Source organism: Onthophagus taurus, chromosome 1, assembly GCF_036711975.1.
Source record: "Onthophagus taurus isolate NC chromosome 1, IU_Otau_3.0, whole genome shotgun sequence".
In the NCBI taxonomy this organism is placed as follows: domain Eukaryota; kingdom Metazoa; phylum Arthropoda; class Insecta; order Coleoptera; family Scarabaeidae; genus Onthophagus; species Onthophagus taurus.
The window spans coordinates 9,168,713-9,186,129 of NC_091966.1; the positions used below are offsets into that span (position 1 = coordinate 9,168,713).

Consider the following 17,417-nt stretch of genomic DNA (forward strand, 5'->3'; position numbering starts at 1 on the left):
ATTCTTGAAAATAGACCGGGGCTTATTGCCCTCTTACATGATAGCCATTTATTATTCTTCGGCTGTTTGTGATATTAAAGATGTAAACGTATGTTTCGCCTTCATCGTAAAATATCTTTGTATTCCGGGAAAGTTAGGTTAATAATCGAACAACGGCGGGTAACCCGTTCGTCTTAACGAGGCTTCGAATTTAATTGTAAAAGCTCCCCCCGCGATTCGAGTTTTGAAAGAAGAATTTTCTTTGTACTTGAATTAAGAAAGTGAGGGGAAAAACAACAAAGTTTTCAAAACGAGTTTTTCAAAGAATTTTCTTTTATTCAAATTCGTAATAAAGTAATTCACTTTTACAATAGCCCTAAAAAAACATGTTTTAGTCTATAAAATTTCCCTAGGGTTACATATAAAGTTGTTGTTCGTAGCTTTACACGTTATGAAGCTTTTTGTTTTATTGTGCGTGAACGTCAAACTATTTTAAGAATTGACTACGTAACAAAGTCGATTCAATTATTTTCCTAGTATTTCGTATGAGACAGGCTTCAAAAATATGTTATCCAATCTCGCTGAAGTTTGTCAACGAGGACAGATCGCTTCGAACAACTTTAATAAAATGCACATCGATTCGAACTGAAACTCTGAGGGTTTCTGGGAGACAAAGAGGTGCAGTCAGCGTTTGAAAACGTATAAAGCGCTTGAGGCCGTTCGTACGGCAACAGACGCAATGAGGCGCTCAAAGCTCAACCCCTGAGGCCCCAAACCCCGGTGGCTAAGCGAATGCATGACTGATCGCGTTTATTTGATTCGGTGGCCTGGCGCCTCCGTTTTTATTACTTCCCTTTCGTATTACTCTTCTCCACCCCCTGAAAGCAATATAACGCCGGCCGAGATCATTTGCGTCGGCGATTAACCAACCCGATTCAATTTGGACGCCCTTTTGATAAAAAGGAACTTTTTACGAGCACAATGGACCGGCCAAATAAATGTTAAAGCAGGAAATAAACGGGTAGCTTTTAAACTTGCCGCCGTAATCGAATTAAGCTCCGACGGTGCCCTTCGTCTAAACTGGCATTTGTTTCATTAACGTCAGAACTGAGGTCTAACCACGTGCAAGCGATACCTGTATCGGCCGCTCAAATCAGATAATAGGACTTCCGCATCGATTTTGTACTAGTTGCACCTCCGCCGCCGGTCGGGATTTAGCCCTTTGTCCGGTTGAACAATACCTCTAATTGCTGTATTTCTTCCTTTGCAGATGGTAACCAGGACGAAAAAAATATTCGTAGGCGGGCTTTCGGCTCCCACAACCCTAGAGGACGTCAAAAGCTACTTCGAACAGTTTGGCCCGGTAAGTAACTAATAGGTATTTTGTACTGCTATTATTACGTATTACGTTTAATCCCCCCTTTTAACCACCCTCAATTTTACCAAATTACAACTTGCTAAGATCACATTCCCGTTGTCCGTAATTCTCTTTGACTGTCCAAAAGTTTTGTTCGTTTCGGACCCTTGCAGCGTTTGCATACAAAACCTAAGGAACTTGGCCGCTACCCTTCCGGGGGGAGTCCCTTAGGATCGATCTGCGGCAAACGGGCCGACTTAAACAGTACGATCCGGTCATTAGGTAGAGTGCTGCGGTATGATATTTGCTCTAAAGGTCCCGGAGTTTCCTTCCCGAACTTAAGGCCCTCGGATTGGCAAAGCTTCGGCGCCGCCAGATCCCCAATATGCACTAAATCTTGAGGCCGTCTGGTTTGTGCTCCCGTAACGGTATACGACTGCCCTCTCGATGGAGTGCATGTACGTGCTGTAAATGAAACAAGTGTTTTACGGCATCATTGACCGTTCGTCGATCACATTTTAGACAGGTTCATCTAATAAAAGTTAACAAAGTTAAATAAAAGTGGTTTAAAGTATTCATAAGAATTGGTTAAAATTTTAATTCAATCAAGTTTCCGTCTCTTATTATGAACTTCATTAGTTTTGACTTCATTTTCGATCTGTTGCATTTACAGGATGATTTTATGGAAATACAAAAAATGTTAAAATTATTAAAAATGTTAATTATTGATTTTTTTGTAAAATTATATATTTATAATGGATCTAACTCGAACCTATACGTATGCACCCAAGGACTTGTGACCGCATCTTCAAAATGATTATTTTTATAGTATGAAGCCATTAGACCTTTTTGTAGGAAATTTCGTAAGCTATAAAATTGATAACCAATATTGTATCCGTAAAAGTAACCCTTAGGGAGGTATTCACGAAAATCGTTTTATGAGACTTTTAAAGGGTTACATTACATAGTCATGGTCTTCAGTTTACTTCTCATTGCAATTTGGTGCTTTCGAGTAGTTTTTCTTGAATTCAATAATGAGCGCTTAATTTCATAGCAAAAATTGTTATTCTCGTAGCCTATCGTTAATAATTATTTTACTGCTAGAAATGGATTCTTCAAGTTCAAAAATGTGGTTAACTTGTATAGACTGGATAATACTTATTTTTGTTTTTACAGGAGTTGTGTTTCTGATCTGTAAAAATCGTTACGCTATTGTTTATAGTGAATATTGCCTTTAAAATCACTTGACCTTGAAAAAAGAAGGAAATTTCTGACTTCAACGATCAGGGGTCGGATGCTCACAAATTCTTAATCTCCTCCATAAATAATTGCCTGAGTTTGGAGGCTAAAATAGTGCTTAGTACAAGTAGGCTAGTAAACTAGGCGGTTACTTTACAGTAAAAAGAAACTGGGTTAATGAGAAGTTAGGCCTGCCGAACAAGATTTCTTCGGCAGACTTCCCAGCCGCTTTTGGGACCGGGATTAGATGGTGAACGTTGAGTTTTAAGGGTATCGGGTCCCGGAAAGTTAGGCCGCCCCACGTCCACGATGTACTTAATGATATAGTGATACAGCGAAAGATCATCAAGTAGTAATTCCTACTGACAACAGTCAGATTTTAAACATTTAGATACAATTTTCAAATTAGATTTCACTCTTTCTATTCCACTGTGTTTTGTGGTTATTGATTATAATAGAGATATAATTTTTGAGTGAGAATGTGTCTTAGCATTATGGTTCACTTTGTTAGGACTATTTATTTGTTCAAACCTTTTCTCAAATACTTTGTCAGCAAATCAAAAACACAGCTAAAGTTTTCGGTAAACCTGATTTGACGAGGATCCAAATAAAATCTTCCAATCTTTCTAAATCTTCCACATATTACTTGACAGTAACAAAATTTCATTGCTTAAAATAGGTAAACCAGAGGGTTAGAGTAGAGAAATAGGTAAATAATGTGTTTCTGCTGATACAGTCTTAATTTGAAGTAGATTCTAGTTGTATTTAACAGTGCTAACTATATTTATCTATTTACATATTCCGTAGGATTAAGAAGACGGGAACTTAACAAATAATGCGGATCCTTGAGCAGTTTTGTTTGCATTCAAGATATATTTTAAATTTCTCAAAATTATTATTAAGGTTTAATAACTTTTATTTTTAAAAACTTAACCACTAACAATCTCGAGAACATCACGTACTAAATCTTGAAATCTCCAATAAACCCACTCTCGGAGTTTCTGGCAATATTTACACAGAGACCGTATTTCCCCCGGTTTCCCCAGGGCATAATTACACCCACTTTCGTTTGTCCTATATATTCAAATATCGCGAGATTGGTGTCGGTCCCAGGTTGGTATTGCAGAAATCTGTGCGAGTCATGGAACGACTCACTCGCTTCCACGCGCAGATGACGCATAGTCCATGCAAATGGCCGTTGCTACGACACCGGCTGCTGGTAACGACACCTGATTTTAACCTGAGTACCCCTTCCGTCGCCCCGAGGGGTTAAAGGTCAATCTTAAATCCGTACGTGATTTTCTATTAGAGCTGGAAAGGGAGCATTTGCGACGTCTATTGCATGAGGGTGATAGTTCGATTCGGAAAGAAGTTGTCTAAATAAATCAATATTTTTAAGTCCGGTTCGAACTTAGATGCGTTTTAGGACCCCACTTTGGCAATTCAATTTCTGCGGTAAGCCTGCTATCCCTAGAGGATGCCCTCCCCAAATAATTCTTTCGTTTTCCAAGTTTTGGAAAACGATCGGCTCCCGAAAAAGAGAGAACCCCGAATCTTGTAGAGTTCTCTCTTGTGCGCGACTTTCGGCGTATCCGTCGAGAGTTGAGCACAGTTTGATGGGGGGTGCTCAAGTCGAGGCCCCCGGCGGACCCGCGTTCATTGGAATTAAGCGAACTCTTGCCCCCGGTTATAATTTTCGGTGCGTTAGAGCCTAACTAGGAATCTGCGGGGAAAACAAGGACTCCCTTTACCATCTCGCTTACTCCCAACCGTTGCTTCCTTCTCACTACCCAGACCAAGTTCTCCCTTCTGCTTCTTGCGGGCGAAGTCATTAAAAGTGATTTAGGGACGCGATTTCTCATCGTTATTGCCTCAATGTCTCGCCGCCAGAGCTCGCCACTTTATTGACAACGACATGGACGTCTTGCTCATTAGAGGGAAAACGGTATTGAGTGGGTTAAGGCTGCTCACTTCAACAAAGTTTAAGGGGGTTTACAAAAAAAATGTGAGAAAATCACCGCGGTAAAGTTCGAAGTGTAAAAACTTTTTATAAAACGTACAACAACAATAATGTTGAATCATAATCAAAATATGTTTTTGAAAGCGTGATTTCAAGAGAAGTCGTAACTAAAACGTAAAAGCGTTTCCATGAAGGAAATTATTAAACACCGCAATTCAAACACCTCCTCTTACGATTTCCAATTAAAATTACTTCATTGTTTTAATTCCACGAATTGTTAGATATGACGAAAGTTTAAATTTTTTTTTTTCATTTTATTATTGATGTAACTAACTTGTTTATTTTGTAGCCACCAAAATCTCAAGTAGGATTATCGATAAAGCGATTAAGCTTAATTGATATTAAGAATTCACCGTGGAATCAGTCTTAATGTGCGAGAAAAGTTGCGCCGGATGCGAGCTCCACTTCGCCCTTAGGGCGGAATTTCCACGAATACACTAATTATAAGTTCGTTTGCGATAGTTTTCATCAAACGTGCGGTGGGGGGGAAGAAGGACCGAAAAGTTGGGAGCAGCGCAATTTCGGCATCGCTAAGGGATTAGTAAACTAATTTCTAGAATAGACGCGAAAAGATGGTCGAGCGCAATTTGCAGGCCATTAAATTATTATTAGGTGCTCCGGATGACGCGCGACCGGTTGTTTGCGTTCGGGAATTGCGGGTTGGGTTAATTCCGACACCGGCGACGTATTTGAATTGTAAATAACGTTAGATTAAAATTGTTTACGAACAATTAAGCCCATCCGACAATACCTAGTTTATTTTCGCAATCGACTGGAAATCGAACAAACGATCGCACGAATAAACGAACGAACGAGAGCCGAGGAGTCGTCGTAACAAGCGGACAACTTAAAAACTAGTTAGAAAAGTACTTAGGCGGAAAACTGCAATATATTTGCGAACGTTAAGATCGAAGTCGAATAATTAAACGGTCACAGTTTTAAAACTTTAAATCCGATTCGAATTGCTAAAATAATGATAATTTACTACTATCTGTTAGTTCAATTGTAATGGAATAAGTTCCTCATTAATATATCCGCATGTATTATCCGTTATTCAATTTAATTTTATACTAGACATGCACGCAACGTCCTCGTAGAAAATAATTCATTCATGTATTATGCCGCATTTCAGCCGGTTGAAACTCGCTAGTGGTATCAAATGTCCAAGTGCGGGAGAAGCGGTTCTTGTAATCGAGTTTAAAATAATTATGTGTCAGTCACATTTTAGAGCTGTGTTAGTTTGCGACCTCACGAAAATGTCACGGTAATTTCCAGAATCTTTTCCACCAAATAACTCCCACCGTTGGGAAATAGACTTGTTACAAACTGAAGTATACATCCCAAAAGATAAAGATTATTTTCGAATTAAATTATCCGTTTGAAAAGTTTAAACTACACCCAACACATTAAACACTAACTTATAAGCGCAAGTAGCGACAATCTATTATGGAAATTAGCGCGTGCAAATCTAAATTGAAATCTGTAGATAATTTACGGTCACTACTTAACTCCTTTAACTCAACTTTCGCACGTAATGTAGAGCTAAAGCGGACAAAGTTCGCAATAAAACAAACGAAGGTACGCGTAAATCTACATCCGATGTACTTTATTTGCACTCGTTAGCGGTGGAGTGTGCTTTCGCCGTCCGGCTAAAAGTAAAAGTTTATAATAATACCACCATTTAAATGCAGATGTGTATCTACACTAGTAAAAGCAAAACGAAATAGCTTTCATGAAGTATTTTAAAAAAATCTCTTCTATTCAATGCGTTAAAAGTAATCAAGTGAGACTTCTTTTTAAAAGAAAACTGTTCAAACTTAAAATGTCTCTTTCAATACTTCGTCCGGACAAACGCTCGTAAAATCACTACTAACATTTCCCTTTGTGAAGGACGATATCAATGGGAAGTCTCTTACAATTCAGAGCTAAAGTTTCAGCCCCTGGCCACGCAGAGTTACAGAATCGTTCATACATCTATCTCCATTAAATTTATGCTTGTCAACTGCAAGCTCCGTTTTCACGGTTCGGCGGTGATTTCGGCTTTAATCCGGTTCAAGAAACAACCATCGATTAAAATTCGTGATTAAAGCATCTGTAAAATGTTACAATCGACGATGAGGAAGAATCCAATCATGGAATGACGATATTCCAACGTGTATAAAAAGGTTTCTCTTTTTGTAAGCTTTTATCTACGAATAATTGAACTTTCGATTGGATTTTTGCGTTCACGACGATGACAACGGTGGCATTAGAACCGTGAAACGCTGACGAGTAGAATGTAAAAGTTCTTCGTCCAGATGTTACTCTAGGTCGCTGACCGAGCTTTTTGTCTCGGTCTACGTGTTTTAACAAGTTTTTACACAATGTCGCATGCCATCTAACAATAGCGACGAAATTTAAGTTGTTCTAGAATTATGTTGTCGTGATTAATAATGATTATAAATTCAATGAGTAAAGGGAAAGTCGGTTAAATTAGTTTTCTTGATAATAAAGATTAGATGATGGCGTTTTGGTGTAAATCACGTGATGACGTCTCTTTATGTGAAAATCAATAACTCGGCATTTTCCATGTGGAAAAAGTCTTTTAGATTTAATCCCGGAAGCGTGTATTTCCGGTGCACCGAAAGAGGGCCGCTACCAGCGCAATAGCGGTAGCTAGTGAATTACGCTTTAACGTTATGCAACTCGGCGGGGGGTCAGAGAGGGCGACGGCGAGGCGATGCATATGTAAACATCGTTTGGGGCTGCTCCCCGCTTTCCTCGGTCCGACCGAGTCATGCAACACTCTCGGAAGGGGGGGAATTTGTTTGATGTCGTGCAGCACTTTCACCATGCAACGCGGTTACAAAGAACTCCGTCCTGGCTTATATTAATTTCCGCGGCCCGGTTTCCCTCTAAAATCCTGGAGAACCAACGTCAGGAAGGGATTATTTTGTTCTTGTGCACCGGAAAACCTTTAATCTGCTAACATTTATATACTTTTATAAAAATCATCTTATACCGATCTGTTTTTAAAAAATAACAGGATAAGTTATTAGTTGTACAATTTCGGCAACATGACACGTAAATTGAAACGAAACTGGCGGACATAAATAACCCAACATATATTTTTTCAGGATGACGGTCATTAATACACATCGCTCGCAGTCGCTGGCGCTGGCAATTAAAAGGCAATTAATAAAAATAGCCGGGGCCAATTCGATTTCATTAAGCGGCCGCGGGCGGGAGGAAAAAAAATTTAGTAAATAAATAATCGGGAATTACGCGGCCGCGCACGCACACGTCCGTAACGACTGCATAATAATTCATCGTGGCATCGATTTTTCAATTCCGCTTTAACGCGATAAAATAAATTGTTGCACTATTACGGCAGAAGGGGAAATTTATGCGGGTGAACGGGTGCGGCACCGGCAAATGGGAGATAAATCGACAGCAGATACGGAATTATGGCTCGCACACAGTTCCAGTTTTCCCCCAGAATCCGCTTCAAACACTGTATGCGACCATATTTACCTCTATTTTATGCAATATTAATAATTAAACTTAAATTATACTAACTATTATTTAATTAGCTTAATAGAGAAAATCTTTCATTAATTTATTATTATTGTTATTATTATTTATAAATCTTTAACAGATTTATAATTTTGTTGTATAGAGATATTTCATTTTAATAATGGTTCTTTTAAGTATTACAACAAGCTGTGCTTTTATTCTTCTATTCATCAAAAATCTATGTGCAGAATGTTGATGGCACTTCTGAATGTAATATGGAACAAATGGATCTAACAACAGGCACTGCTAGTTATTGGCAACGACTAAAATGCCGTCATCGCGTTATCAGTCTTCCGTAATGTGTTGTGAATATGTAACATTCACCCACAACAGATGGTGGTGATTTTGGGGTTAATAAATATCTAGAAATTTTTTATCGGATTGCTACTAATACTGATGCCGGTTTAATAATATCGGAGTTTAAATCGGAATTAATAGGAAAAGAATTATAACTTATAATGAACACTATACTTCGTCTGTACAAGGAATGTGAATTCAGGTAATCGTATAGAACTATGCCAGTTATGTCAATACTGCATGCTATGTCAGTATAATACAGTAATAGCATAAGTTATTACATATTACTTATAAAATGATATAATAAATACAGGTAATAATAAACTAACAATAACAGAATTAGAAGAGAAACTGTGCCGAATCTTAGAAGAGAGTTTAGATGAACTATGTTACTAAAAGTAAACAAACTGAGTATATAATGGACAAAAGATTATGCACATAAAACATAAATACAATAAGTCTTCCCTGACTACAAAAAGCTCTCAATCATAGACCAGCATAACTAATCTTTCTTGTATAAGACAGAATTAGAAATATTTATAAATATTCAACCAAACAATTCTATTCATTTTAATAACAATTCTAATTTGGCTGGATAATGATCCTCAAAACCGTAAATAGAATTATTTGAAAACCCACGAACACTCGTTGGGGCCCGAATACTTTTCTGTCCATTTTCAAATATGATATTTAACAAATTTATAACGTTGGGAACGTTATTGGCACAGCAGCCATATTTTTCTAACTAAATATTTATAAATACATTAAAGTCACGTCCCTCTTGGTATTTATTTTCGTTCAAATTTCCGAAAATAAAAAAAAATGTGGAGATACTGTCTTCCTGTTGGTATATTTAAGGAAAGATGTCGCATCTTATTAAAAATCATTTGCTATGATAGTTGGGAAAAAGTACTTGTAATCTATAAGGCGAAGGAGTTCATAGAATAGCAATAATCCAGTTTACTTCTAATAAAACTTTGATAAAGTAATTTAACACTTACTAAATCTTGCAAATCTTACACGATTATTTATTTTTGGACATATAGATGCAGTACATTGCTTGTAAAGTGGGGTAATTATTCTCTATAACAAGTTTATTGGATACACATGAAGAGCTTTAGAGTTTTAGAGAGTTTTAGTAAATTTTTGTCAATAAGCAGAGGTAAAATGTTAAAATTCCCAAAAATAATTGTGTTGGTAAACAGATCAAGATAAGTTTACGAAATCTAACTGTACACCACAACGTTTCTATAGACTCTCTTCCCCTCCGACCAACCCTACCACGGAGAATTACGCCATCATGACTAGGCAAAACTGCATTATTTAGCGTGGTCTTAGTAGCGATTCAGTAATAGCTGCAACGTCATATTTACTGGAAAGGCTGGATAGGTGGTTATAAATGGTTATTTCGGTATTTAAGCCACGAGTAGTTTGGTAATGAACGTGACAAATGTTCGAATAGACACCATTTAGTTTTCTCAGTTAGCAATCTTTACATAAAAATATATCTTTCTTACCTTCCTTGTATTCTTCACTCCAATTCACTCCATCTTTAACTTTCGATTATGCTTATCGTAAAATTAAGATAGTTATAGTATCAAATCTACATTGACTGCTGCTGATCCAATATTTTAATTTAGTGCGTAAGTTGCATGGTTGTACTGTCCATTTGTGAATCCTTTTCTATTATTTTAATCGAAAGAAATGGTGATAATGTTTGATATCAGTATCGTTTTTTGAGTGCTGTATTTTTCATGTACGATGTTAGAGAGATGGATTGGCATCTTCTGCATTTTAATGTATCCGCATTTGACGTATTTTCATGCAGATAATGTGTTTCATTAACCTACATTGTGCTAAAAAGTGATTAGTTCAACTTTGATAAATTAACCCAATCCAATCTTACTCACAGGATCTGTAGAGGTCATTTCGATCCTCACCGGCATTCACATCCTGTTTGTTATCCATTGACCGTAGTCGCAACAGTGCTGTCAGGACCACTTAAGGTCTACGGGCGACAGCTTTAGCCTATTTTCGTTCATTGGATGCATAATTTAGCACAGATCTATGGAACAACAAAGGTCAATTACAGCTGTGTAGCTTCACATTTAGTATAAATCAGTTTTATCTCAAACCTTTGTCTAAGATTAGATCGAGATATTGTATAAAACTATACCAAAAGAGAGAAGTTAGGGTTTTACGTTTTCTAATTTTTCTAGTGTTTGTTGAAAAGAAGTACTGGAAGATGTGTTTTTTCCTAAAGCAGTGATAATTTTGTCTTATATTGAGAGATGTTGTCAATTTTTCATTTTCTCATATCGTTTATTACTTCCTGTTCAGTTACTTTCTTATGATTTTCATATTGTATTTTAACCCCACTTCTCACATTTCCCTTTGTAACCTTTTTTTCTTTCATTTTGCCATTTTACAAGATTATTAGATATTATGTTTCCAAGCCATTCAACATCTATTATTTAATATCTATTAAATATTTATCTCTCAATTAGTATTCGCAAAATATGATTGCATCATTACTTTATTTAATAATTTTAAGTCTATTTTAGAATTACAAAACAGCAGTAACGACTATTATTTAAACAAACGAGGTTATTTTGCTTTTCAGTAACCAGAATCATTGATGTTAGGTTGATAAGGTTCTGGAGACAAAAACAAAGAACAAGTATTAGGAGATCCAAGAATTCCATTAATAGTAACCTTCTTAGTCATATCACTAATGACGAAGGGACGCTCAGCAAAAAATCCGCTAGGGAATCACAATCAAAAGTAATCCGAGTAGAGAGGGATTCAATCACCCCTAGGGATCGTAAAGTTTTTCAAATTGTCCTCGAAGTGGCAGCGTTTTGCTGTTAAGTTTGAACAATAACGCCGCACTCAACGAAGGTAAATAATATAAAATGCGGGAACTAAAACGTCTTCAATTTGAGATTTTTAAATTAAGTCATAAATAACAATTTATTTTTTCAATAAAATTACCTGAACGTTTCTAAAAGAGCAATAAATAAATGCAAAATACTTTACTGGGCTACTAAAATGTTATTCGTGCAATTCTCTTTACACCCTCCAGTGGTGGTAATAACGCAATCTAAATGATATAAACGTCCCGATAGTGTTACATCGAGTGAGCGCAATATAGACTGGAGAACATTACTTCTCGCCTCATAAATTTTTACGTTTCGCCGTCGAGGAAGACCCGGCCAATCATATTCATAACACTTAAAAGAGTGGAACACCCGAGAGCGATAAGAAGTGCCCGGCGCAAGCTACGGTACGCTGGACTCTTGTATTATCCAATTATCTGAAGCGTCGATAAAGAGTAAGGTTAAGTGCGCTCTCCGCGGGCCGACGATCTTGAAATGTCTAAGCTATCGATTACTTCTTTCGGCGATAGTGGCGAAATTTTTAATTGACCTCAACCTACCTTCGCGATGCAAATCTTTAAGCTATACGGTTCTTCCGTGAAAGTTCCCCCCTTAAGTTTAATTGCGGCAATCTTTGTAACGCACGGATTAAAGCGCCGCGCGCCGAGTTTCCTTGTGTACCTAATTATCCTCGCGTTGCCGTTACTACGTTTTACAAGAAACTCCGTAATGACAAAGACATCAACCGTTTCCGCTCTTATACCTACCTGCTTGAGAACACACCGTTCGGCCGCTTCTTATAACAATACCGCGGGGCACGACATAATGTCTCTTTTGTGTTGTTTTGTCGGCGCTTTGTACTCTATTTTTAAGGTTTGTAGAGGTTTTTCATATACCATTTTTCCTCGTTAAAAGAATCTAGGTCTTCCTTTATACAACTTTGTTTAATACTTGGTTAGTTGTGAAATTTATTTGTAACAGAAAAAGGAAAAACAAAAAAAAATTAGTAATGAATTCAGCAAAGATTTCAATAAACACAAACGTGGCTGTAATGACTACAAAATCTAGAAGATCCGAGATTTTTTTTTTACGAAGCGCAACGAGTAATTAACGTCGGCTCCGGGTTCCCGAAAGGGAATTTCCGAAATGAATTAACGACCACGGCGCCACGGCGTCGTCGTCGTCGACGTCTGGAAAAAAATGCGGGCTCAGTACAAAAAAGGGGGTACGTATCCAATTAGAATGCGACAAAAAAGCGGCCGGTAAAAGGCCAGAAGTAAGTCGCAATGCGTATAATTAGTGGAATTCGATAAAGGCGACTCGCCTCACTCGACTCGACTCGGCGCTTTTCACCGAGGAGAACGTTGAAACGATTGAGAATCATTAAGCGGTTGAAAACTTCGCACGCAATTAGTTTTGTGGTTTTCTTAGTTTGATTCCTTGACATTAATGATCTAGTAACCTCCTCAATTGTACCGTGACGGTTTATTACGATGGTAAGATCAAAACTATTCAGACAATTTCAGGTTGATTAGATTTGTGTTTTGGTTTTTGGTCAAAACTTTAAAGCTCGTCCACATTGGGATCATTTTGCAGAAAATATTTATTTAATTTCCGCCCTAATTAAAGTCGTTCGCAGATCACTTTGACTATGAAAGCACCTTTGGGTTCCTCTTCCTCTAGATCGTTTTCACGATTTGTTTCGTTAATTAAATTAAATCCTCATGTTTCGATTTACCCCAGATACATCACTTTCTACCATCAATCTAGCCGAGATTATATTTTCAGGTGGAAAAAAGCAACATTATTGTGTAAATGGAGTGCTACATAAAGCGAAGAATAGGTGTAGTTGGAAAACACGAAAAACATTATTTTGTTTCTTAGGAAATTTCTTTTTCACCTTAATTCAATATTTATATTCCTTTATTACACCCTCTTTCGGTTCGCGCGGATCTCTCCCCATTTTTTCCGGTCTCAAATCGCGTCAATTCTCGAGATGCGAGTTTACATTTAAATATTAAAGTATTCACTCCGAAGGGAAATTACAAGACGAAGCGGGCGCTAGAACTGCCCGCTCAGGATTCATTTTTACGCCCGGATCTCGGCCGAAATCAAATATTTATCCGACCGGTTACTTTACGAATTACTTCTAACCGAATTCGACCGGTCCGCGGCGAAAAGAATGGTTAATTTCAATTAGCAGTAAATTGCCTCATAAATTTCGTTGGAGCTGTGCTGCCATAAAACGATAATTACAAGTTTCCGGCAGGCCGTAAACCAATATTGGGGGTCGCCCGGTCCCATTTTTGCACGGTCCCTTAAATTAATAGGGCCGGTATCGAATCGCGGCGGAGACCGTCCATTACCGCTCGATGAGACCGACCGGTCCAAGATCCCTTATTTATGCGAACGGCTATTCTTAATTTAGCCATTACGGTGTCGCGTGCTGGGCTTGTGGGAAGCTCCAAGACTGTTCCCCCTAAATTGCTTCCGTCCCTTGTCCCCAAAACTGGTTCGCACGATGAGACAAATTGCTACCAGGTGGCAAAATCTTGTATCTTTCAATTAATATCGCACATATAGGAGTGTTTTTAGTACGTTATCTACAGTAATTAATTGACTGTTATATAAAGAGTTGAAAGAAAGTTTGGAAACATCTAATTTTCTCGTAAATGAGTAATTAGAAATGTAAAAAATATACCTCGTTTTTAAACTAGGAGGAGTGAATACTTAAAAACGACTTTATTTTTTTTTTAATTTTAAATTTAGGCGCTACACGACCTTGATAAGATTCAGGTTTATATGATAGCAATTGTAGAGCCTCGGCCACAAACGACCTTGGCTTATTACTGAGTTTAGCCGAGAATACTTGCGGGCGAGCCGGGAAATGTGTTGTCCAGTTTGAGGTTGATATTATATTAATTGTAAAGGCTCTGCCCCAAACGACCTTGGTTCCATGGGGTGAAATCCTTCAATTTATGCTCATCATGGGTTTTGATTATGACCGAGGTGCTACACTGCGTTCACCAGATTCACGTTGATACGATATTTATTGGAGAGCCTCCAAGCGATTTTAGCTTAATTGGACGAATTCTTACATTATATGGGCTGACTTTATCAGAGGACGCTTGCGATCGAGGTGGGTAATGTGTTAATCAATTTCAGGATCAAAGTATGTCTTTGGAAAGAAGATTATAAGCTTCTTTTCTTAGCGTGTTGAGAAACATGAATTATATCTTCTGCATTTCTGCGAGAGTCTATACTTAGATATTGTATACCATCGTGGCATTCTCAATATTGCTCTCTCCACTAATACAGATTTCTTGTTATAAAGCTATCAACTCTAGAAATACCGGCTTGAAGAAGGCTCAGAAATAATATGGCCCTATGTAATAATATGGTTGAAATCCTGTGAACACGAGGACGCCATTCAATACTACTTCGTCTACCAATCCATTGTCCAGGAAATACCTTATCTAGATAACGCCGAACATTTAGACCAAAATGAGCTTTAGCTCCGTCTTGTTGAAACTCTATCTGATTTCAATTGTCTTGAAACAGATTTTGCGGTGTAGGTACAACTTCATTTCCAAGTACCATTTCATAATCAGCTGTTAAATTTCTTTTGATAAAGAAAGGCCCAATTAACTGAATTAATTACGACCTTTTATTATTTAAGTTCGGTGTTCTTTGAGTATGGATTTGACACATCCAGTCGGAATTTACGTCATTCCATTATGCCTCGTTGATAAAAGACGTCTTGTTAATGAAGAATCAAAGTCATCTTTACTTAATTCTTGCATTATCTGAATTTTGTATCCTTATAAGTTATTTTATGTAATACATTCATAACAATATTTGTCGACCTCTTTGGACCCATTTTTTTACTCTATAGTTTCCTCAAAACGTTTTTTGCATTTTTACCTTATGGATTATCTTATAGGAGAACGATAATCGTTGAATAAGTTTGCCACTTAACTATAAGATCTTGTTCTATCGCCGTACTCTCTCATCGTTAAACCATCTTAGCGAAACGATATACTTTGCAGAACTCTTCAAAACACATCAAACAGCTTACGTTTTTTGTTAATAATGTGTTAATGTCAAAATCTCAACATGCTAAATGTCAACAAACAAAATTATTAATTTGAATTTGAAGTTGAAAAACTAATTACAATTATTTTTCGTGAATTGTTGTATAATTAGTTATTTTTTATTAACAAGTAGCAAGCGTGTTCACCTCCGCTATTTACACACTATTATTAATTCCGTAGGGGGGTCGGAAACTTGTAATTTCGGGGCCACACATTTGCGGTCGCTTTGCATGCTGGCGCTGCGTCAGGACTTCTGAAACTAAGTTTATCGCGCCGGCTTCGAAACGAGATCAGCAGACACTCATTGTTTTGCGGATTCTAGCTTCCTCCACCGGCGGCGAATTAGAGAGAACGGTAGAGATGCCGTCGAAGAAAGATGAAGATAATTTCGCTTACGAACAGGAATTCCGAGGCGGCTTGCGCGAACACGTTCGATACGCGAACCCTTGGACCTGTATTTGCACGGTTAATATCTGCGACGGTGGACAGTAACCCGCATCAAAAGAGAGGTGGTCGAGAACCGGCGATACACTCTCCTCCCGGCGGAAAACGGTGTTTACCCCTGCAATTTATCAGATATCCGCAGCGATAACGACGCCATCTATTGCGGAGATAGCGCCTCCCCGGGCGTGTATTAATGCGACCGGGAAATTGCGCCTAGAATCAATTCTGCGTCGTAAATTGGATCTAGATTTCCGGGTTTTATTTATCTTGGCCGTTAAGGTAAAGGTTTATGCATTCGGAAATCGAGATTTAGGGGAATTACCCGACGAGAAAAAGACTGCACGTGATGCGATTCGATTGAAACTTCGACGAAAACCTATTTGAACTTTCGTTCTATTATTCTTTCAGAAGTAATTCACTCCTAAGATACAACGAAGCTACACGAAACGAACATTTGAAACGATTAATCATTGTTGAATCAGTTTAATATCGCCGCTCACTTCATTACACACATCCACTAAAACGTCAAACTATTAGAGACGTTAATTAATAAACGACGTGGGTGTATTTAATTAAGTAAAACTTTTCTAATTAAGGGACCCGAGACAGGCGTGAGCGTTTCCTGTATTTTTCAGGTATCCCCTAAGTGTCCTTGCGTCGAAACGAACCTTCAACGCCCTTAATTGACATTAATAGTAAATGGGGGAGATCACTCTCTATATAAACTATGCAGCTTCTAAATTCTCTACGGAAAAACATTAAAACTTTTAAACACAATCGATGCAATTCAATAACACAATACTTAAATATCCAACACAATTCGATTCAATAGTGAAACAAAAAGTTAACTATATAACAAGCCAGTTAATTAACACCAGCATTGTTAATTCAATTCATCATTCAAAATAATACACAATTGCAGCCCTTTTGTTCTATTTCATTGCTATCAAATAACGTTAATCATTAGCTTAACGATTTAACAATCACAAAACAAAAAATATAGATATCTCTCTATAATATCGTACAATTAGATGCGCAGACGCATTTCTTTGTTGAAAAGTAGATGAATAAGCGTCCGTGTTGGAAACAATGTTGTGAAGGGCGCATTGTGGCCGCGACCCCGCTCATCACGGGGTCCTTTCGAGGGTACTCTTCAAGACGCGCAAAGGATGAGGATGAGTAGGAGGACTCTTAGAACGACGCCGCACGTGACTGTACATGTTCGCTGCGCGAAACTTGAAAAACACTCGACCGAGGAGGCAAAGACGACGGGTTGTCACGGGCAGCCCAATTATTTCTCGAGAATGCGAATGAGCCGAGAGGCAACGAAGCATCGGACGGACGCGGATTTGAATGGAAACGACCCTTTCTGCTCAAGATCTCTGATTCTCTGTTTCTTGTTTATGCGATGCTTGGAAAGGCGTGAAAGCATCAAATATCAAAAGAAAAACGAAAATGTATAGAAGATGTAAAAGAGAAATCAAAGCTGCTCGATGCAGGACTTATGCTAATAAAACAACCTGTATTCATCATTCGGACTCGCGGTATTTGTA

General features: G+C 37.9%; 1 protein-coding gene across 7 annotated transcripts in view; it reads left to right on the forward strand.

Annotated features, from left to right (window-relative positions):
• The window catches only part of LOC111417394 (RNA-binding protein 6), a 348,948-nt gene that overhangs the window by 252,311 nt on the left and 79,220 nt on the right, over positions 1–17,417 (forward strand). For all 7 annotated transcript variants that reach the window (XM_023049651.2, XM_023049648.2, XM_023049652.2 and 4 more), the window contains one exon: positions 1,250–1,342. In XM_023049651.2, the coding sequence (XP_022905419.1) occupies positions 1,250–1,342 (93 nt within the window). The remainder of the gene's footprint in view (positions 1–1,249; positions 1,343–17,417) is intronic.